The sequence below is a fragment of the Phocoena phocoena genome, chromosome 20 (genome assembly GCF_963924675.1).
Source record: "Phocoena phocoena chromosome 20, mPhoPho1.1, whole genome shotgun sequence".
In the NCBI taxonomy this organism is placed as follows: Eukaryota; Metazoa; Chordata; class Mammalia; order Artiodactyla; family Phocoenidae; genus Phocoena; species Phocoena phocoena.
The window spans coordinates 8,133,842-8,155,631 of record NC_089238.1 but is presented as its reverse complement, the minus strand read 5'-3'; the positions used below and the strand labels follow the sequence as shown (position 1 = coordinate 8,155,631).

Genomic DNA, 21,790 nt, shown 5'->3' with positions numbered 1-21,790 from the left:
TTTGGAAGACAAGGAAGATGGGTGGTTGGGTGGAAGTTTGGAAAGATGGGTGCGTGGAAGCTTGGTGGGATGTCCGGAGCAGTGGTGGTTGGCGCAGGGGTGGATGGGCAAACACAGAGAACTTGTTTTCTCACTTGTAAAATGGGGCACACGGCATCCCTTTCCCATGGGGGCTGAACAAGCTAACATTTGTGAAACGCTTGGGACAGTGCCTGGCATTTGGTAAGCAGGAGACAAATGTTAGCCGTCCTCATCATTCCAACAGGCTCAGCCCGGCTCCGGCGGTTCCTCTGCCTCAGAGCACCCGCCCTCCTGGTCCCTCTCCCTCTCTCTTCCCTTCCTTGAGAACCACGCTGCATGTGTCTTCCAGGGGGACCCAGAACCCAGGCCCCTTCATGCCGCCTCCCCTCCCTCCCTCCTTCACCCAGTCACATGTAGGACAGGAGCACAGGCTTGGGGCCAGACTTCTGGGTTCAGGCCTGGCTCTGCCACCTGCTAGCTGGGAGGCAGAGAACCATGGTCTCAGCTCTTCCTTTTACTCATCTGCAAAGCGGGGGTGGCAGGACTCACCTCGAGGGATACTGTGGGGATTAAATGAGTTACATGTGTGTGAAGCACTTAGCACGGGGCCTGCATGTGATCAGGACTCAGTCTGGGTTGATGTCATCACCACCGTCATCAAATGCTGGGGAGAGAGAGGGAGGAGGAAGAGGCAGCTGTCTGTCTCTGATCAGGAGGTTCTGGTACAGAGGGCACCTGCCCAACCCCTACCCATGCCCCTAGACTGAAGGGGACAGAAACCTGACCCCTCCAGGGGTCTTGGCCCCAGGGAATGGTCCTTGCAGGGAGGGTCCTGGCACGCTGCCGACATCTAACTTGTCTCCCTTGCCCTCTTCCCGCCCCGCCCCGTCCAGTGGCGATGGATGATGAGGATGGGAGATGCTTACTAGACGTGATTTGGTGAGTAATGGGCTCCCCACCCCACCCCACCCTCCCCCACCCTCTCCCTCCCCTCCCCTGTCCCTCATCTCCTCGAATGTCTCTCCTCTTCTCTCTTTCAGTGACCCTCAGGCCCTCAATGACTTCTTACATGGATCTGAGAAGGTGAGTGCTGGGGCAGGGAGAAGCATCCCCAGGGCAGGGGCCTGTGGAATTGGGAGTCGAGAGACACTCCCCCCTGATTCAGTAGACATCTGCCCCTTGCCTTCCATGAGCCAGGCCCCAGGGTTATGGCAGAGAGTGAACGAGATGGCAAATCCCTGCCCTCACTCCATACACATTTCCTTGGTAAAACAAAGCAACCAGAGAGCTAATAAAGGTGATGGTGGAAAGCACCATGCAGAGCAGCATAAGAAATAATAATGTCACTTGCACAACAAAAGAGGTTTAAAAGAAAATGAATGGGAGGCAGAAGCAGGGGCTTCTCTAGCTGGTGTGAACCTGAGGGATCAAAGGGAGGTGCCCATGGCACTCTGGGCAGGGGAAGGACAGGAAGGTTGGAAAGTTTGAGAAAGAAGGCCTGTGGGGCTGGAATGAAGGGGAAACTAGAAGATGGTAAGACTGGAGTGGACAAAAGTCAGCAGGTCATGAAGGGCTTGGAGGACCTTGATTGAGGAGTTCAGACTTTATTCTGAATGTGACAGGCAGTTCTGACGGGTTATTAAGCAGGAGAATGCCACATTCTGTTTGCACTCCAGAGAATGGAACAAAGTGGGGGAGAGTGGATGTCTGTTGAGCCATGAGGAGCTGTATCAGTCACCTACAGCTGCATAACAAGTTATCCCATCACTTAGTGACTTAAAACAACATTTGTTAGAGCTCTCAGTTTCTGAGGGTCAGGAACTGGGGAGTGGCTTAGCTGGGTGTCTAGCCTAGTGTCTACCCTGAGTAGCAGTCAGGGTGTTGCCTGGAGCCACTGTCATCTGAGGGCTTGTCTGGGGCTGGAGGATGTGCTTCCACAATGACTCTGCCATGGCCGTTGGCTGGAGGCCTCAGCTCCTCACCATGTGGGCGTCCCCATAGGATTGCTTGAGTGTCCTCACAGCATGGCAGCTGGTTCCCCCAGAGCAAGTGACGCAAGGGAGAGAGCCAGGAGGAAGCTCAGTGCCTTTTATGACCTAGTCTCCAAAGTCACACACTGTCACTTCCGTCATACTGCATTTACTAGAAGCGAGTCACTAAGCCCGCCCACACTCACAGGGAGGGAACGGAGCTCTGCTCCTTGACAGGGGATGTATCAAATAATTTGTGGAGCGGAGGCGAGTGTGGAGTGGAGGTTGGTGGCCTGGGCCCCAGGGCAGGCACAGGACGAGGTGCCAGGCGCTGGCTCTGGGATCTGTCTGGGAGGCAGAATCACTAGACTTGCTGGTGGATTAGATGGTGAGGAAGAAAGAAGATCCAGGATGCCTCTTGGACTTGACCTGAGCAGCTGAGTGGGTGGTGGTACCGTTCTCTGAGACTGGGAGTTCGAGGTGGATTGTAGAAGTCCAAGGGTGGCTATTGGATATACCAGTCTGGGGTTCTGGAAGAAGATCAGCTGGACAGAGAAACTGGGGAGGCTTGGCTGTGGACAGACATTCATTGGGTGCTTAGGGCCTGTTTTAGGCATTGCCCATGTCTGCGGGAACGAGACAGGTCCCTGTGCTCCTAGACACGGGAACAGCACACACATTAGGTGCCCGGGTGGCAGGGCGTGCCGGGTGCTTGGGCTGGGCAGTTTAAGGAGTGACTTAGTAGGAAGGGACTGACAGTTGTCGGGACGACGTGACAAAGGTGACAGGCCCTGCCAGATGTGTTACCAAAGACGCTTGAGCAAAGCCACGGAGGCAGGATTTAGAGTTCAAGGCAGGCGTGTCGGGAGAGGCTCGGACTCAGTGCTGGGGTTGCCTCGCATTTTAATCTCGCAGCCAAGCCCCTTTCTTTGGGGCATCTTTTCTGGAGGCGGAGTTTCCTGTACCCCTCGAATCTCCCCCTCAACCCCCCCACCTCGTCTTTGTCTTTTTGTCCCATGTAACCCCAAATTGGTTTTTGTTCTAGAGGTGGGCCGGCCCACTGCCCAGCTGACCTTTGACCTTGGGTGGGGGCGGGTCTTGTTGCAGCTTGACAGTGATGACCTCCTGGATAATCCCGGGGAGGCCCAAAGTGCCTTCTATGAAGGTCCTGGGGTAAGTGGCCCGGGGGCTCGGGGCCTGTGGTGGCAGCCAGTGGGGGAGGGGAGAAGGGGGTCACACTCGTCCCCTGAGGCACTTTGCCGGGAGGGGGTCAGGGGGCAGTCACTGAGAAGCAGTGTGGGGTGGAGGTGAGGCCGGAGTTGCTGGACCCCCAGCTGTGCCCTCAGGCCCCTCAGAGAAGGAGGTGTGGTCCTCAGTCCCTGGCCTTGGAGGGCAGCTGCTACAGAGCTGGTACAGAGGGAGAGACTGGCTGTGGAGTTCACAGTGGGCAGGGCGGGGTGGCGCTCCTGAGGGGCAGTGCGGGGTGGGGGGGGGGGGTGGCGCTGGGGGGTCCTGTCCCGGCCCAGCCATGGGTGGGGTATGTGACCCGGGGGAAGGGGATCGACTGTCGTGGATCTCAGTCTCCACCTGGAAGATGAAGGCTGGGGTGATGAGCGAAGCCCCGAGCGGGGAACACAGTGGACTTTATTGAGCACCTACTGTGCGACGGGCCCACTACTCAGTGCCAGCCGTCCCTCCCTCTTCTTCCTCTTCTGTGGCCTCTCCCCTCCCCCTCCTTTTTCCTCCTCCCCCCTCTTCTCTCTCCCTCCTCCCTCTTCATCAACATAACTATCAGTTACCGAATACCTATCATATACCAGGCCCTTTACAGGAATTTTCATTTAGTCCTCACAACAACCACAGTAACTCCAAATAATTTATCCTGCGTAATATAAATGACTAAATCCAGAACCCAACAAATAAACCTCATGTTCATGTTATTACATTTACATGTTATTTACATTACATTGCAGTAACAATATGCATTATTCGTACCCGTGCCATCCTCTTTTAATACCCATAACGTCCCTGGTCAGGTTCTCAGTACCTCCTGTATGTGACGTCAGTGAATGTCACGACTGTCCTAGGAGGCGGGTTTGGTTATGGCCATTTAGCTGTTAGGAACTCAGAACTGCCTGGTCCTTGGTTGGGGGCTGAGCCGGAGCCCCATCCTGCCAGGCACTGCCCTCCACTCAGCAGCAGGGTGACCCCTTTCCCCGGTCTGGGAGGCAAGGAGGGAGCAGTGCCCACCTCACTGGGCTGTTATTAACACCAACATGGACAGTAATAATGACAGTAAAAACGCTAGATGTTTCCCGCGTGCCAGCCAAGAGGCAGGTACTGCTCTGAGTCCTCCACTTGGATTAACTCAGAATCTTTCAAACTACAGGTGGTGGTGGTCTTTATTTTTAATTTTGTTAATTTTATTAATTTATTTTTGGCTGCGTTGGATCTTCATTGCTGTGCGTGGGCTTTCTCTAGTTGCGGCGAGCGGGGGCTAATCTTCGTTGCTGTGTGCGGGCTTCTCATTGCAGTGGCTTCTCTTGTTGCAGAGCATGGGCTCTAGGCGTGCGGGCTTCAGTAATTGTGGCTTGCGGGGTCTAGAGCGCAGGCTCACTAGTGGCGCATGGGCTTAGTTGCTCCACGACATGTGGGATCTTCCCAGACCAGGGCTCGAACCCGTGTCCCCTGCATTGGCAGGCGGATTCTTAACCACTGCGCCACCAGGGAAGCCCCCGAACTACAGGTTTTGATCCATTACCTGGTCAAGTATCAGTGGGTTTTCCATGCCGTTGGCATGATTATTACTTGTGGAATATTTGCTCAAAAATGCATGCATGTATCGATTACACACTCGTGTCCTGGATTGCCATCCCAGAAAGCATTTAAGAAACATCAGGTTCGGGACCTCCTTGGTGGCGCAGTGGTTGGGAGTCTGCCTGCCGATGCAGGGGACACGGGTTCGGGCCCTGGTCTGGGAAGATCCCACGTGCCACGGAGCGGCTGGTCCCGTACACCACAACTGCTGAGCCTGTGTGCCACAGCTGCTGGAGCCCGCCCATCTAGAGCCTGCGCTCCGCAACAGGAGAAGCCACTGCAATGAGAAGCCCGCGCACTGCAACGAAAACCCAACGCAGCAAGCAATCAAGCAATCAGTCAGTCGGTCAGGCTCACATCGCGCTGGGCACCAAGTGAGGCTCCCGTCCGGTAGCTGCTGCCGCTGCTGCCTTTAACAGGACCGCACGATCTTTTATCTGAAACCTTTGGGGCCAGGCTTGTTTTGGAATTCAGGGTTTTTCAGATACTGGAAAGGTGGTGCAGAATATGTGTGTGCTGCATGTAACATAACACACTGGCTTTTCTGTGGTCAGACTTAAGGCGAGTCACGTTACGTGGATGAATTATGCCTTTCCCTCAGAGCATCACCTGAGTTCCGTTCAGGATTTACAGCCTACAGTTAGCAAAACATTTGCGGTTTTCAGAGCCTTTCGGGTTTTGGAATTGCAGATGAGTATTACGGGCCTGTATGGCTGTTTAGAAAATGGTTTTTACTACATTCTGCTGACGTGCGCAGATGGGGAAACAGGCTGGATTAAGCAAGCACCAGGTTGCCCAGCCCAGCCCTGGCAAAGCTGGCATTTGAACCCGGGTCCAGCCACTTCTAGGTGGAAGGTTCTTCCTATCCCTGCCGCCCTGACTCCGAGTGCCCTTTGCTTCCGCGGTGCCGAGCCCGGCCCCTTGCTAACCTCGGCTCTCTCCTTCACACCTTACCTGCCTCCAGCTCCACGTGCAAGAAGCTTCTGGCAACCACTTGAACCCAGAGCCCAGCCAGCCGGCCCCGAGCGTGGACCTCGACTTCCTGGAAGATGATATCCTGGGCTCACCGGCGGCGGGGGGCGGGGGCGGCGGGGGCGCCGACCAGCCCTGTGACATCCTCCAGCAGAGCCTCCAGGAGGCCAACATCACCGAGCAGACACTCGAAGCCGAGGCCGAGCTGGACCTGGGCCCCTTCCAGCTGCCCACGCTGCAGCCTGCGGATAGCGGGGCTGGCCCAGCGGGGACCGGAGGGGCTGCCGCCGTGGCCACGGGGCCCCAGGCCCTCTTTCCGGGTGGGGCTGACCTGCTGGGGCTGCAGGCCCCGCCCACCGTGCTGACCCACCAGGCCCTGGTGCCGCCCCAGGACGTGGTCAGCAAAGCCCTCAGTGTCCAGCCCTTCCTGCAGCCCGTGGGCCTGGGCAACGTGACCCTGCAGCCCATCCCAGGCCTTCAGGGCCTGCCCAACGGCAGCCCCGGGGGCGCCGCGGCGGCTACTCTCGGCCTGGCTCCCATCCAGGTGGTGGGCCAGCCCGTCATGGCACTCAACCCGCCCACCTCCCAGCTCCTGGCCAAGCAGGTGCCCGTCAGCGGTTATCTGGCTTCGGCAGCTGGCCCTTCAGAGCCAGTGACCCTGGCGTCGGCCGGCGTCTCGCCGCAGGGGGCTGGCCTGGTCATCCAGAAGAACCTCCCTGCCGCCGTGGCCACCACGCTCAATGGGAACTCGGTGTTCGGAGGGGCGGGAGCCGCCACGGCCGCGGCCAGCGGGGCGCCCTCGGGACAGCCGCTGGCAGTGGCCCCGGGCCTCGGCACGTCGCCACTGGTTCCGGCGCCCAACGTGATCCTGCACCGCACGCCCACACCCATCCAGCCCAAGCCTGCCGGCGTGCTGCCCCCCAAGCTCTACCAGCTGACACCCAAGCCGTTCGCCCCCGCGGGCGCCACGCTCACCATCCAGGGCGAGGCAGGGGGCCTCCCACAGCAGCCCAAGGCCCCCCAGAATCTGACTTTCATGGCGGCGGGCAAGGCCGGCCAGAACGTGGTGCTGTCGGGCTTCCCGGCGCCCGCCCTGCAGGCGAACGTCTTCAAGCAGCCTCCCGCCACCACCACGGGCGGGGCCCCGCCGCAACCCCCCGGGGCCCTGAGCAAGCCCATGAGCGTGCACCTCCTGAATCAAGGCAGCAGCATCGTCATCCCCGCCCAGCACATGCTGCCGGGCCAGAACCAGTTCTTGCTGCCCGGCACGTCCGCAGTCCAGCTCCCCCAGCCGCTCTCGGCCCTGCCGGCCAACGTGGGCGGGCAGATCCTGGCGGCCGCAGCCCCCCACGCGGGCGGACAGCTCATCGCCAACCCCATCCTCACCAACCAGAACCTGGCGGGCCCGCTGAGCCTGGGCCCTGTGCTGGCCCCCCACTCCGGGGCCCACAGCGCAGCCCACATCCTCTCGGCGGCCCCCATCCAGGTGGGCCAGCCAGCGCTCTTCCAGATGCCCGTGTCGCTGGCCGCGGGCAGCCTGCCCACACAGAGCCAGCCGGCACCCACCGGCCCCGCCGCCACTACCGTCCTCCAGGGGGTCACTCTGCCCCCCAGCGCCGTGGCTATGCTCAACGCCCCCGACGGTCTGGTGCAGCCCGCCACCCCTGCCGCCGCCGCCGCTGGGGAGGCCGCGCCTGTCCTCGCAGTGCAGACGGCGCCCCAGGCGTCCCCCGCGGTCAGCACGCCGCTGCCTCTGGGCCTCCAGCAGCCACAGGCACAGCAACAGCAGCAGCCCGCACAGGGCCCCGCCCCGCAGGCCGCCCCGGCTCAGGCCTCCACCCCCCAGCCCAGCCCAGGTCTGGCGTCCAGCCCGGAGAAGATTGTCCTGGGGCAGCCGCCCTCTGCCGCCGCCACGGCCATCCTCACTCAGGACTCCCTGCAGATGTTCCTGCCCCAGGTAACCAGGGCTGCCGGGCAGGGGAGGGGACGGCAAAGGCAGGGGCGGGGGGTCTGCGTGGAGAGGGGCCAAGAGCTGGAACCGGGTGTGGTTGAAGCAGCGGGTGGGAGGGTCCTGTGGGTTAGGGAGAGCGTCTCAGACATGGCCCCCCTGCTCCAGGTCCCCAAGGAGGAGGCCTGAGGGTGACAGGGCCAACTGACTGACACAGAGACAGACAGACAAGGAGAGTGACTGGCTGACAGACTGCCCACTTGCTGGAGGGTTGGAGAGGGGTCACACAGAGAGAGTGGCTGAGACATGGACGGACAGATGGGGCAGGAGAGATGCACATTGGGGTGGAGCTGGAAGACGACTCACGGGACTGAGGGTTCAGAGCTGCCCCGGGTTGTGGCCTCCTGGACCCTGGGGCTCCCTCCCAGCCCCCGGCCTTGGTGCCCCCCAGCCGGTTCGCACCACCCGCTTCTCTGGTGCATCAGTGGGGGCGGGGTGTCAGGGTGGGGAGGCCGCGGGTCCGTGGGGATGGCCTCTGACCCTGTGCGGGCTGCCTGTTTCAGGAGAGGAGCCAGCAGCCCCTCTCCACAGAGGGCCCCCACCTCTCCGTGCCCGCCTCGGTCATAGTCAGCGCCCCGCCTCCCGCCCAAGACCCAGCCCTGACCACCCCCGTCACCAAAGGAGCTGGCCTTGGCCCTCAGGCCCCCGACAGCCAGGCCTCCCCGGCGCCGGCCCCCCAGGTAGACGAACCCCAGCAGCCTCTGTCCCAGCGCAGACCAGCCCTGCCCCTCGCCCCCCTTCCCCGTTCCCTCCGCTCGCTCCCTGGCTGCCCTGCCTGCCTCTCTATCTCGCTGGCTTGGGAAACGGTGCTCTCCTTGGCTCCCCAGATGTTTCCTGAGGGTCTCCGGACAGTCATGGATGCTTGAGCCCACACTCTAGTCAGGGACACAAGATCCACACAGCAGGAAATGGATTAGGTCCTCGAATGATCATTTTCCTATCTGGGTAACTAATATTCAGGTAGCTCACATTTTAAGGAAGATACCAAGAGGTCTAGATCAAAGCCCCCTCTCCTGCTTTCCCTCCCAAGGCAGTTTCTTGCACTCCTTCCCCACGCGTAGACGAGCAAAATGACAACTGGATTCCTTCCCTTCCATTTTTACCGAAGTGATAGTGTACTCTGCGTGCATTCTGCACCTCTTATTATTTAAAAGTTCATCTTGGAGACTGTACTTCATTCTTGTACAGTGTTCCGTTGTGTGGAGGTACTATTATTTATCTAATCAGTTGTTGTTGGGAATTTAGATCACTTTTGGTCTTTAGCTGTGGTTGAGCGAGGTTGCAAAGAAGAACTCTACCTATGTCTCTTTGTAGGATAAGTTCTTGAAAAGGAAATTGCTAGGTCTAAGAGCGAATGTATTTGTAGTTTTGACAGATATTGCCAGATTGCTCTGGAGTGTAAATTGGTTTAACAGATTATCAGCAATATATGATCTGTGCCTTTTTGCCCCCACCCTCAGCAATATTGAACTTGGCCGATCAGATAGGTGAAAATAGTATCTTGTTTTGTTTTAATACGCATTTTGTTTTACGGTAAATGAGGCGGGGCAGGTTTTTATAGATTTAGAGCTATTTGTGTTTTCCTTTCTACGGAATTGTCTGTTCATATCCTTGGCCGTTTTCAAATTTGGGGTAACGGTCATTTTCTTGTTGATTTGTAGAAACTCTTTACATATTAGAGAAATTAGCCGTTGTCTCATATAAGTCATTAGCACATCAGCATTTGAGAGGATGGATGTTGTACTCCTTTGAAAAGGACCAGTGGATAGGTGGATTAGGGTAGGCAGGAAGAGGAGGGAATAACATAAGCGAGGTCCAGGAGGGCAGAAATCAGCTGGGCCTTGGCCTTAAACAGCCATGATTTCATTCTCAGGCTCTGCTACTCACCATGTGACTTGAAGCAACTAGTTTCTTCATTCCATCAACAGTTGTTTAGGGAAAGGGGTGCACTACGTATGTGTCAGGCCTTGTGCTAACCCTGGGCGAGTCCCTGTAACTGCCGAGCCTTGATTTCCTCATCTGGAAAATGGGAATAATAGTTTCTTTATAGGTCTGTTAGGACAAATAAACCAGTTAATATGTGCTTTGCACAGGGTAAGCACTCCATAAGTATTTGCTATTATTATTATTATCTTAGCTATTGTGTTTATGGGTCAGTCCAGAGGGACACGGGGCCAGGATGTCCTCAGGTCATCTCTACCCAGAGAGGAAAACCAGGCAGGAGTAGGGGAGGGGCGAGGGGCCGCCTGGCCCATGAGAGACTCAGGTTGGAAGCATCGTCTCTAGAGTGGTCGGACCGGGCCTGGGTCCCTGGGGCCAAGGGCAGTCCCCTCTCCGAGCCTCACGAGCTCCTGTCCTCAGCTGGAACGTGGGGCCGGTAGGAGCCCTTTTTCTGGGTGCTGTGGTTGAGAGCCAGGCCAGGGCACACGTGTACTCTGCCACTTTAATGTTGCACACACCCTGCGGGTACTTGTCTAGACTCGCTCCTTGGGTGGCCAACCAACCCAGTTTACCCAGTACCGAGGAGGATCTCGGGAGACGGGACTTGCAGTTTTAAAACTGAGACGGTCCCAGACAGACCAGGACAAGTTGGTCACCTTCCTGACTCCTCCCGGCCCTCCCTTGCCACCTTCCCTGCTTTGCATTTCTCCGTAGCACTGACCACCCTCTGACCAGGCTGCCTGTTTTCCCTGTTAACTGTCTTCACTATAACGTAAATGCCTCTCCGAAACGTATATGCTTCACTATAACGTAAAGTCCACGAGGCAGAGAGCTGTGTGCGTTCAGGCCCTGCTGTCTCCCCAGCGCCAACAGTGCCTGGCCTACAGCAGATGCTTGGTGAGCATTTGTAGAATAAATGAATGGAGGAAGGAACCCAGCCACACATACGAGCGCCCACCCGGCGCCGAGCAGCCCACTGCGAGAGCAAAGGGAGAGCCGTTACCGATGGGCACTAGGTGTGCCTTGAAAACCACTGTCCCGGAGAATTGTTGTTAGGGGAAGTTAGGAACAGGGACAAACCCTATTTATGGGCGCTGAAATTTGAATCCCCTGTCAGTGTCCCAAGTCAGAAAATATTCTTCTTCTTTTGACTTCTTTTCAACCGTTTAAAAATGTATAAAAACTATTCTTAGCTTGCGGGCCATACAAAATGGTCAGCTAAGCGGGTGGCAGGCCAGATTTGGCCTCTGGGCCATAGTCTGCCAACCCTTTTGATGTCTTTATTTCATTACGTAGACACTCAGGACTTCATTTATTCAGTCCCCTATTCATGAATACTTAAGGTGGTTTCCCGTGGAATTGGTAACAAACCACACTCCCCTACATATTCTCGTATCAGGCTTTGCACGTGCATGAGAATACCCGTAGGGGTAAATTTCTAGAAGTAGAATTGCTGGACCAGAGGGTATACAGTCGGCCCTCCATACCCACAGGTTCTGCATCCCCGGATTCTGCCAACTGCGGATCAGAAATACTCGGGGAAAAATATTCCAGAAAAAGCAACATTGAATTTGCTGTGCTCAGACAGCTATTTACATAGCATTTACATTATATTAGATATTATAAGCAATCTAGAGATGATTTAAAATATACGAGAGGATGTGCATAGGTTATATGCACACACTGTGCCATTTATATAAGGGACTCGAGCATCCTTGGATTTTGGTATCCGAGGGAGTCCTGGAATCAGTCCCCGTGGATACAGAGGATTGACTGTAAGTGCTTCCCAAGCATGTTATGGACCAAACCGGTTGCTCCTCTGTGAGGTCTGTGCCGGTGAAGGCCTTCTCCCACAGCTTCCTCAACCCCAGATCAGCAGCCGACTCACTGCTGGCCAGGGAGGAAAATGCACTCCTCCTCCTTCGCTTCTCTCTCATTCTCTGCGTCAGTCGAGCATCTTCCCATCTCCTCACGGGCAGTTGGAATCTCTCAGTAAACAGTCCACTCATGTGGGAGCTTAAAAAAAAAGTGATTATAAAAATAATTTCATGCTTCTTTAGAGAATTTAGAAAATACAGAAAAGAAACAAGAAGAAAAACAAATCACCCGTAATACCAGCATGCAGAAGCCACTGGTAACATTTTTGGTATGACGTTTCCTTTCAGCCTTGCATTTTTTCCTTCCCATCCATTTAAAACATTTGTGCTTTTGACATTAGGTATTATAGTCACATGGTTCGATCATGAAAAAGCATTTTTAAAGTACGGGGAAAAGCATCCCACCCCATGCCTGCATTCCCAGCCCCCGGCCCTTCCCCACAGCCTCAGCACTTTCTGTATCTCCTTCCAGCTCTGTGTATATACAGCCTCGTGCAAATACGGGTTTACATTTCTCTCTCTCCAGCAGGTAGCACGTTATCCACTTACTTGGGCAGCACATGGGGAGTTTCCTTGGTCCTTTGTTACAGCGGAGAAGTATTCCTCTGTACAGATAGGGATGGATGAGCATTCATCCCCGGAAGTGCTGTCCTGATGCACGATAGACCACGTCCAGGCTTTGGTCCTCCACACAGAGCTGCAGTAAACAACTCATCCACCTGTCATTTCCCACATGTGCAGGCGTATCTCTCTGGTCACTTCCTGGAAGCCTGTTTGCTGGTTCAAAGCACAGGTGCACTTAGAATTTGCACAGCTGCTGCTGAATTGCATTCCTCTGAGGCTGTAGCAAATGGTGCCAGTTTAGACCCCCAAAGGCAATGCACGAGTGTCTTTATGAGACATACGGCTTATTCCTAATGCGATGCCTGAACATGGTTCCATAGGGTGTTTTGATGTGCGTCTCTCTTATTACAAGTGAGGTTGAACATCTCTTGATATATTTCAGCCTTTTGTGTTTCTTTTTCTGCACACTGTCTGATCATCTCCTTTTTTCTCACTGCTTGTTATTGTTTGTGATTTCTAGAGGCTCTTTGTATATGAGGGAGATGAGCTTTGTCTAGGCTGTGAGTTGCAACTGTTTCCCCCAGTATGTCATTTGGTTTTTGACTTGGTTTGGGGGGAGTGTGTGAGTATTTATCTCTGTATTTTAAATGAGGATGAGATTCTTTTCTTAATTTTTAAACTTTTTTGGTTACTTTTTAACTTTTCTTTCTTTCTTTTTTTCTTTTTTTTTTGGTTGCACCATGCGGCTTGTGGGATCTTAGTTTGCTGACCAGGGATTGAACCCGTGCCCTTGGCAGTGAAAGCACGGAGTCTTAACCACTGGACCTCCAGGGAATTCACCAAACTTTTCATTTTAAAATCATTTCAAACATACAGCAAATGTATAAGACTAGTACATGGAAATAATACTCACGAGAGTTCTTTACTCTCTGACCAGATGTATTGGTTGTCTATCGCTGTGTAACAAATCGCCACCCCCCCCCAGATGTAGCAGCTTGAAACAACAGACATTAACTTATCTCACATGGTTTCTAAGGATCAGGAATCGCAAGCAGATTAACTGGATGGTTCTGGCTCGTGATCTCTTAGGAGATTATAGTCAAGATATCAACCAGGACTGCAGTGATATGACGGCTTGACCCGGCTGGAGAATCTGCTTCCAAGATGGTGCACTCGTGCAACTGCTGGCAGGAGGGAGGGCCTGTGTAGAGACGAACTGAGGCTGAGGCCTCTCCGAAGGGCAGCTCGTAACATGCTCTACAGTTGGCTTCTCCCAAGTGCCTGATCCAACAGAAAGAGAGCACCCAGGATAGCAGCCACAGTCTTTTTTATAGTATAACCTAATCTGGGAAGTGACGTGTGGTCACTTCTCCTGAGTTCTCTTGGCCGCTTTCGACCAGAGACCAACCCTGATACCATGTGGGAGACTGGATACGAGGAGGCGGGGGTCGCCGGGGGCCGCCTCAGAAGCCGGCTGCCCCGCCACGTTTACCCACTGTAAATATCTGGCTGCATTCGCTTTAGCTGTAGCCCTCTCAGCATGTATACTTTTCTTTCTTTTCCCTGACTCATTTGAGAGCAAATTGCAGACATCATGCTTCTTTACCCCTTAATATCTTAGCATAGTATTTCAGCCCTGGAGAATAAGAGCGTTCTCTTATTGGATCACAGCAGAGTTACCAGATTCCGCAGATCTGGCCGTGAGACAGTACAGTTAGCAAATCCACTGTCCGTAATGCAGTCTAGCCAGTTGTCCGGTGATCGCGTCGTGGATCATTCTCCTTGTCTCACTTAGCATCTGGCACGGCTGTGTTGCCACTTCACCAAGCCCTCGGAAGCCTGTGCTTGGGGGGGGTGGGGGGAAGTGTCGAGTGGGCCGGCTCCCTTCACCCTTACTCACTTTAGCTACTCACCTGCTGCCGCCATTGGGTTTCTTCTCCTATTTTCTCTATTGTAAATAGTCCCACAGTGGCCAGCCCTGTGAACATTCGCCTGAATGCCCCTTATCACAGATTCCTGGAGGGGGGATTACCAGGTCAACTCGAGGGTCTTTCAAAACCACCAGATCAAACCGCCTTCCAGAGGGTTGTCCAGGTGACAATCTCACCAGCCCCTTGAGAGCCAAGGTCCAAGCTTCTGATACCTCCTTAGAGGTGGCAAGCCTTTGGGGACATAGAGAGTGGTGGATAGGTTAGTTGGTTTTTTAACTTTGAAGTTATTCAGGGCCAAGCTTGGAGGCTTAAAAAGCAAGCCGTAACTCCGGAATTGTCATTTGGCCCACTTTGGAGGCTTGAAGCAAAGAGCCCGAGCTTTGGAGCGTGGCAGCCATGGGTGGCCTCGGGCAAGTCCCCTGAGCCCTCTGAGCATGAGTCCTCCTTGCTCAGCTTGGAAGTCACTCACTGGGTGGCGTAGATAAGCCAGGGAGATGATGAGCACCTGTCCAAGGCTCGACCAGTACTTTTGGCTCCCTGGCCTCAATTTCTCATCTGTGAAATGGGTCCAATGTCATCACAGCTCTCGGGACCGTGGAGAGACCACACGAGTGGGTACAAGTTCCCAGCCGTACGCGCTGGATCAGTGTGCACCGTCACTGGGGTACGGTGAGCAGAAAGGCGCCACCAGCACGGTGTCAGGTACCCGGTGGTGCTCGCTGCTTCAACAGTAGCTGCTGAGGCTATGGTTCTTGGGGAGGTGACCTCTGAGGGAAAAGAGTGCAGAGGGCTAAGGCGCTCCGGCTGAGGTGTGTTGTAGGCGAGGTCGCTGTACGTGTTACAGAACGAGTGCCCGGATCGCGTGTGCAAGTCTGACACACGAGTGTGCACACGCGCGCACACACACATGCACGCCCATACCTGCAGGCTCACGTGGCTCCCAGGTAGGCATGCAGCCACGGCCACACAGGCACACGGAGGCAGCGGCCACGGACACTTAGAAGGGGACCCGTAACTCACGGGCTGGTGTCCAGAGGGGCTGACCCTGACCCTCAGTTTCAGTCCTTACCCCTGCCTCCCTGGATCCCCTAGTCCCCAGCCGCGCGCTCCTCGGCCATCAGCCCCCCGCCCCAGTACGCAGCCACAGTGTCTGCGCTGCTGTCTGTTTTCCTGGGTTAGCTGGCCGGTCGGGCCGGGGCCGGCGGCTGGAACGCTGCCCCCGCCTGGCCACCTCCCCCCCCTTGCTGCTGTGCTCCTGCTCCCCGGCCCCCCGCCTATCCGCTGGGCAGCTGGCGTAGTGCCCCCGCCGCCGCCACTGCTTCCTACGCTGCTACCCCCAAAGCCTGCAGAGCTCGCCTTCATCTGGGGGGACTGGGGGGGGCACATGGGGTGGGGTGTGAGATCGGAGGGCAGAGGTGTCGGGGGATGGGGGGATGGATGGAAGGCGGAGGTGGGGACAGACAGTGTGGGGGAAGGTGGGGGGCGGATTGAGGGAGTGAGGTAGGTGGACGTGTGCAGGGCTTGAGGGGGGCGGGTGGAGCGGTGAGGTGGGGAGTTCGGAAGTGAGAGGCGGGAAGGGTGGTGGGGTCCTTCAGGACAAGGGGTGGCTAAGAAGCGGGGATTTCTGGTGGGAGCGGCCGGGGTCCCCAGTGTCTTGGGGCAACGGGAGCCAAGGCTGGTTCTGACCCCGCCCCCTCCGCTCTCCCTCCCTCCCCTGCCCAGATCCCAGCGGCGGCTCCGCTGAAGGGCCCAGGCCCCTCGTCATCCCCATCACTACCTCACCAGGCCCCGCTGGGAGACAGCCCTCACCTGCCCTCCCCACACCCTCCGCGGCCCCCTTCCCGCCCGCCCTCCCGACCCCACTCCCGCCCACCTTCGCAACCCCAGAGCTTGTCCCGGCCACCCTCAGAGCCCGCCCTGCACCCTTGCCCTCCGCCCCAGGCCCCCCCCACTCTGCCTAGCATCTTTGTCATCCAGAACCAGCTGGGCGTCCCCCCACCTGCGAGCACGCCGGCCCCCAGTGCCCCAGGCCCACCGCAGCCCCCTCTGCGACCCCCCTCCCAGCCCTTGGAGGGGCCACTGGCCCCAGCCTCCACCTCCTCTGTCGTGGCCTCCTCCTCCGAGACGTCCTCCAGGCTGCCAGCCCCCACGCCGCCCGACTTCCAGCTCCAGTTCCCCCCTGGCCAGGGGCCCCACAAGTCCCCCACGCCCCCTCCGACCCTCCACCTGGTCCCCGAGCCCGCCGCACCCCCCGCCCCGCCTCCTCGGACCTTCCAGATGGTGGCCACCCCCTTCCCGGCGCTGCCCCAGCCGAAGGCTCTTCTCGAGAGATTTCACCAGGTAATCGGAGGCAGGGACCGGCCCTCCGCCCGTCCCGCCCTCCCCTTCAGTCCCATTGGAGCCCCTGGCACTTCATGGCTTTGTCTTCGCCCCCAGCCCTGGTTCCTGGCCGCCCCCACTCCTAGCGTGTGCCCCCCAGCCACCTGTCGCCCTCCTCAGGTGCCGTCCGGAATCATTCTCCAGAGCAAGGCTGTGGGCGCTGCCGCCGCCCCGCAGACCTCCGCCAGCCTGGGGCCCCTCGGCAGCCCCACCGCCTCCGGGCTGGTCAGTGGGCAGGCCCCATCTGGGACCTCCACCGCCCCCAGCCATGCCCCGGCCCCGGCGCCCGTGGCCACTGCAGGTAGGGGAGAGGTGGCCCACGCACGAGGGCTGGGGGGCCCGAAGGTGGGTGGATGGGGGGCCGGGGGCCGGGGAGGACGGGCTAGGGCAGAGCCTGGGGGCGTGAGCCCGAGGGGTGGCCCAGACCTCCCAGGACAGGGAAGGTGGAGGAGGAAGGGCCTTCTCTCCAGATGTCCCTCCGGGGGCGCTCCCTCCAGGGCTGACACAGCCACTGAGGCCAAAGAAGCAGAGAAGTGAGGGGTGCAGGGTCGCGTCTTTGGAGGCACCTTCGCGCCAGTGACCCCTGAGTCCTGTCTGCCCCACCTCGCCCCCAGGCCTCCCTCCTCTGCTTCCCGCCGAGAGCAAAGCCTTTGCCAGCAATCTCCCCACCCTGACTGTGGCCAAGGCCGCTGCATCTGGGCCAGGGAAGTCCTCCGGGCTGCAGGTAAGGGGCCGCCAGAGTGGAGGGCTAGGGCCCGAGCGACATCGCCAGGAAACTGGGACGGGGACCGGAGGGGGGCAGGGGGTGCTGACCGGTATACAGAGACGAGCAGATGAGACACAGCCTGGCGATGGGTGAGACACCAGGACGGTCTGGGCGGGGCGGGGGGGACACACGGGAGACCGAGATAGTTGGACAGAGACCCCTCCCGGACACCAAAATGACAGGGTGATGGTAGGAGAGTTGGCTTGAGTGAGAACCCCGACGGTCACTGGGGACTGGAGCAGGTGAGAGGTTGACTATAGGAGGAGGGGCTGCATGGGCTCGGGACAGGTGGGGTGAGACCCTAGACGGAAGGGCAGGGCGGGGTGGGCAGTGAGACACTGAGTCAAACGGAGACGGAGGGGGGAGGTTGGGGGGAGAACAGGCTGGAGGGGCGAGACAGGGAGTGTGCGGGGTCTGGGGGAGACGGAGGCGGAGACCAAGATTCGAAAGAGCTTGAGAGGGAAGACCGGGCATGAGCAAGGGAAGTCAAGAGAGAGATTTAGGCAAAATGAGAAGAGTCTGCAAATCAGACGCCGGACAAGGACCAGGGATTCGAGGGCCATTTGGTGGGCGGGGAGGGAGACACCAGGCGGAGGCCGAGAGACCCAGGCCGGATAAGGGGCTGGAGGGGACCCAGGCGGAGGGCGCCGAGGGCTCGAGCCTGCCTGTCACCCTCTCCTCGCCGTGTCCAGCCCGGGTCTTCCCCGCAGGTTGAATGTGATGGGCAGAGCGTCCCGCAGCTGGGACCAGGACCCCATCTCGGGCGACGTCGGCCCCCTCCCATCTTTGTCCCGGGCTGGGGGGTAGAGAGGGTCAGGCTGCCAAGGGAAGGCTCCTCCGTCGCAGTACCTCTCATTGGCCTCTTCACCCCCCCCCACCCCCCGCAGTATGAGTGCAAGTTGAGCAGCCTGAAGAAGCCACCTACCCTTCAGCCCAGCAAAGAAGCCTGGTGAGTTCAGTGCCCGGTCCTCGTGCCTTCCCTCCACCTCTCATCAGCCCTGTGGTCTGGGCAGCGCCATTTCCCTGAAGACCCTCAGCTTCCCCCTATAGAAAGTGGGGTGGGAATAGGCCTTCCCTCCACCTCTCATTACCCCTGTGGTTTGGGCAGCGCCATTTCCCTGAAGACCCTCAGCTTCCCCCTCTAGAAAGTGGGGTGGGAATAGTAGTGATAATAGGGTGATGGGTGAGGATTCAGTGAGGCTGTATTAGGAGCGTTCATGAGACAGCTAGGCTGCTGGCTTCAAGAGGGAGCGATTGGGCATGGCTTGGTCACCTCTGCACCCCCAGCATCTCAGACAGGCCTGGGGCAGGCAGTGCTTCGTATCAGGGGATGGGCGATGAGCATTTGGGCGGGTGGAAGGATGAATGGGGGCCTGGGTGAATAGATGGACGGATGGTAATGAGACTGGTGCGTGGCTGATCCGATGTTTGGGTGGATGGGCGGCTTGCCTGCGGTCTGTCCCTCTCTTCTGCCCTCCTTCCACCGAGAGTGTTAGTCGTGTCCTCATACGGTGCCCAGTCCTGTGCTAGATTCTGGAAACACCAGCCAGACCAGGTCCTGCCCCCGTGATGTGTAGGGGCTGCTGGTCTAGAGCACAGGGTACAGCCAAGCATGTCTGGTGGGACATTATGTCTGGTGTATGGTGTACATTCGTACATGTTTACGTGCTGGGCTAGAAAACAGCCCATTGAGAGAACAGGATCTTACCAACCAACCAACCAGGGGCCCAACCTCCCTGCCCGCCTCCCCAAGCCTGCTGCTGGGTCAGAGGCAGAGCGGGGACATGCTGACCCCAGGTGGCAGGAGACGGTATTGCATGGAAGCCGAGTCTCAAGCTCCGGCCTCTGACTCCCAGCACTGCCTCTTCCTCGCTGTAGGTGCTTTGGGTCAGGGACTTCACCTTTGTGGACCCGTTTCCTCATCTGTAAAATGGGCATAATGAGCACCCATTAACACACACTACCCCAGCGTTCCTTTCCCTGTCCCGTCGTTTTCTGTCTTGTGGCCTGGGGCTCAGGGTCCAGGATCTGCTGTCTCCTGGCCTCACCACCAGCTCTGTGTGTGTGTGTGTGTGTGCGCGTGTGCGCGTGTGCGTGTGGGTGTGTGGGTGTGTGGTATCCTCCCCAACCCCCAGCTTCCTGGAGCATTTGCACAAACATCAGGGCTCCGTCCTGCACCCTGACTACAAGACGGCCTTCCCCTCCTTTGAGGACGCCCTGCATCGCCTCCTGCCCTACCACGTCTACCAGGGTGCCCTCCCCTCCCCCAACGACTACCACAAAGGTGAGGCCTCCCCTGGGATTCTCCCCACCCTGTCCCCCGCGTGTGGAGGCGGGTGGCGAGGAGCGGGTGCTAGTGCAACTCTGCACGCGCCCTTGACTGTGGGTCAGGATGCGCCCAGCTCCGTGCGCATCTGCGGGTCCCTAGGTCCCCAACATCTGGGCCTCCGGACCCCTTCTCTTCCTCCACAGTGGACGAGGAGTTTGAGACAGTCTCCACGCAGCTGCTGAAACGCACCCAGGCCATGCTCAATAAATACCGCCTCCTGCTCTTGGAGGAGTCCCGGGTAGGGTGGCCGTCACCTTCTTCCCCGGGGGACCCTGCCCTTTCCCCTTACCCCCTCTGGACAAGAAGGAGGGAGGGGGGCTGGGTGGGATCACAAGGACAGTTTGGAATGTGTTCCCATCCATGCCGGTTGCTCGCGTCCCCTCCCCCACCTTACCTCTTCACTTGCCCATCTTCTCTTCTCTCCCCCCTCAGAGGGTGAGCCCCTCGGCGGAGATGGTAATGATCGACCGAATGTTCATTCAGGAGGAAAAGACCACGCTGGCCTTGGACAAGCAGCTGGCCAAGGAGAAGCCTGGTGAGAGGGGAGAGAGGCGGAGTCCCCCACTCCTGCCCGCGTAGTGCCCAGTGCCAGAGCCGCCGAATTAGACTTGGGGCGGGAGCAGGGTGCGTGGCCTCACCTCACCCCACCACTGGGCGGCGCCCGAGCCCCGCCTTCCTGCCGCGTGCTCCCCGCTCTGAAACCACAGAAAGCTGAGCTCACCTTCCTCCTCCTCCATCATCAAGTGTCCATTTCACCTCCCCGATCCTGGCCTGGATGGAGGGAACATTCTGCCACCCCCAGGGGATAGAAAAGCAGGGGAGCAGAGCCAGGGCTGGGGTGCAGCAAGCAAGGTGCCTGGGCTGCAGAAGTGAAGGGGGCGTCCCCTCTCCGGTGCTGACCTGTGCTTGCACACTGGGGGGACTTGGGAATTGGGGAAAGGGTCCTGCCTAGCAGTATGTCCTCAGGACTCGGTGAGTCAAGGGCTTAGCCCCGGGCCTGGCAGGGAGTAGGCGCTCAGCGTACGCCGGCTCCTCTCAGCTCTGCTCTGCAGGCGCCTCGTGCTTTCCCTAAGCCCCTGGGTTTTCTTGGCCCCCTTCTCCTGCAGACGAGTATGTGTCTTCCTCGCGCTCTCTCGGCCTCCCCCTCGCCGCCTCTTCCGAGGGACACCGGCTCCCCAGCCACGGCCCATCACCGTCCTCAGCGTCTGGGGCCCCGACCCAGCCCCCTCTGCACCTGCCCACCAAGCTGGTGATCCGGCACGGTGGGGCGGGCGGCTCCCCTTCCGTGAGCTGGGCCCGGGCGTCCTCCTCCTCCCTGTCCTCGTCCGCCTTGTCCTCCGCTGCCTCCTCCCTGGACGCCGACGAGGACGGCCCGATGCCCTCCCGTAACCGCCCGCCCATCAAGACCTATGAGGCCCGGAGCCGCATTGGCCTCAAGCTCAAGATCAAACAGGAAGCCGGACTCAGCAAGGTCGTCCACAACACAGCCCTGGACCCGGTGCACCAGACCCCGCCGCCGCCCCCCGCCGCCCTCAAGGCGGCCGAGCCCCCGCCCCGGCCCCCGCCGCCGCCCCCCGCCACCGGCCAGATGAACGGCACAGTGGACCACCCGCCGCCGCCGGCCGCTGCCGACCGCAAGCCACCGGCGCCGGCCCCCCACTGCCCCCGCCTGCCCCTCCGCAAGACCTACCGCGAGAACGTGGAGGCCTCGGGCGGCGGGGCGGCCGAGGGGGCGGCGGCGGGCAGAGCCCGGGGTGGCAGCCCGGCCCCGCTGCCCACCAAAGTGGACGAGGCCACCAGCGGGCTCATCCGCGAGCTGGCGGCGGTGGAGGACGAGCTGTACCAGCGCATGCTGAAGGGCGCCCCGGCCGAACCCGCGGCCGGCGCCGGGCAGGGCAGCGGCAGCCGGGAGCCCGGCTGGGAGGCGCCCCCGCTGCCCCCGGCCAAGCGGCGCAAGTCCGAGTCGCCCGACGTGGACCAGGCCAGCTTCTCCAGCGACAGCCCGCAGGACGACACGCTCACGGAACACCTCCAGAGCGCCATCGACAGCATCCTGAACCTCCAACAGGCCCCCGGCCGGACGCCCGCTCCCCCGTACCCACACGCCGCCCCGGCGGCGGTCACGCCTGCCTCCCCGACGCCCCTGCACAGGCCGGAGGCCTACCCGCCCTCCAGTCACAACGGTGGCCTCGGCGCCAGGACGTTGAACAGATAA

The 21,790-nt window shown here is 58.8% G+C and overlaps 1 protein-coding gene across 1 annotated transcript; it reads left to right on the top strand.

Moving 5' to 3' along the window:
* The first annotated feature begins 919 nt into the window (after nucleotides 1-919).
* BICRA (BRD4 interacting chromatin remodeling complex associated protein) lies at nucleotides 920-21,790 on the top strand. The gene is made up of 13 exons (XM_065899564.1): nucleotides 920-960; nucleotides 1,062-1,104; nucleotides 3,099-3,164; nucleotides 5,773-7,737; nucleotides 8,292-8,468; nucleotides 15,824-16,441; nucleotides 16,601-16,781; nucleotides 17,095-17,204; nucleotides 18,134-18,195; nucleotides 19,382-19,530; nucleotides 19,719-19,813; nucleotides 20,008-20,110; nucleotides 20,682-21,790. Exons 1-13 carry the CDS (start codon nucleotides 920-922, stop codon nucleotides 21,788-21,790), a joined length of 4,719 nt encoding a protein of 1,572 aa, XP_065755636.1.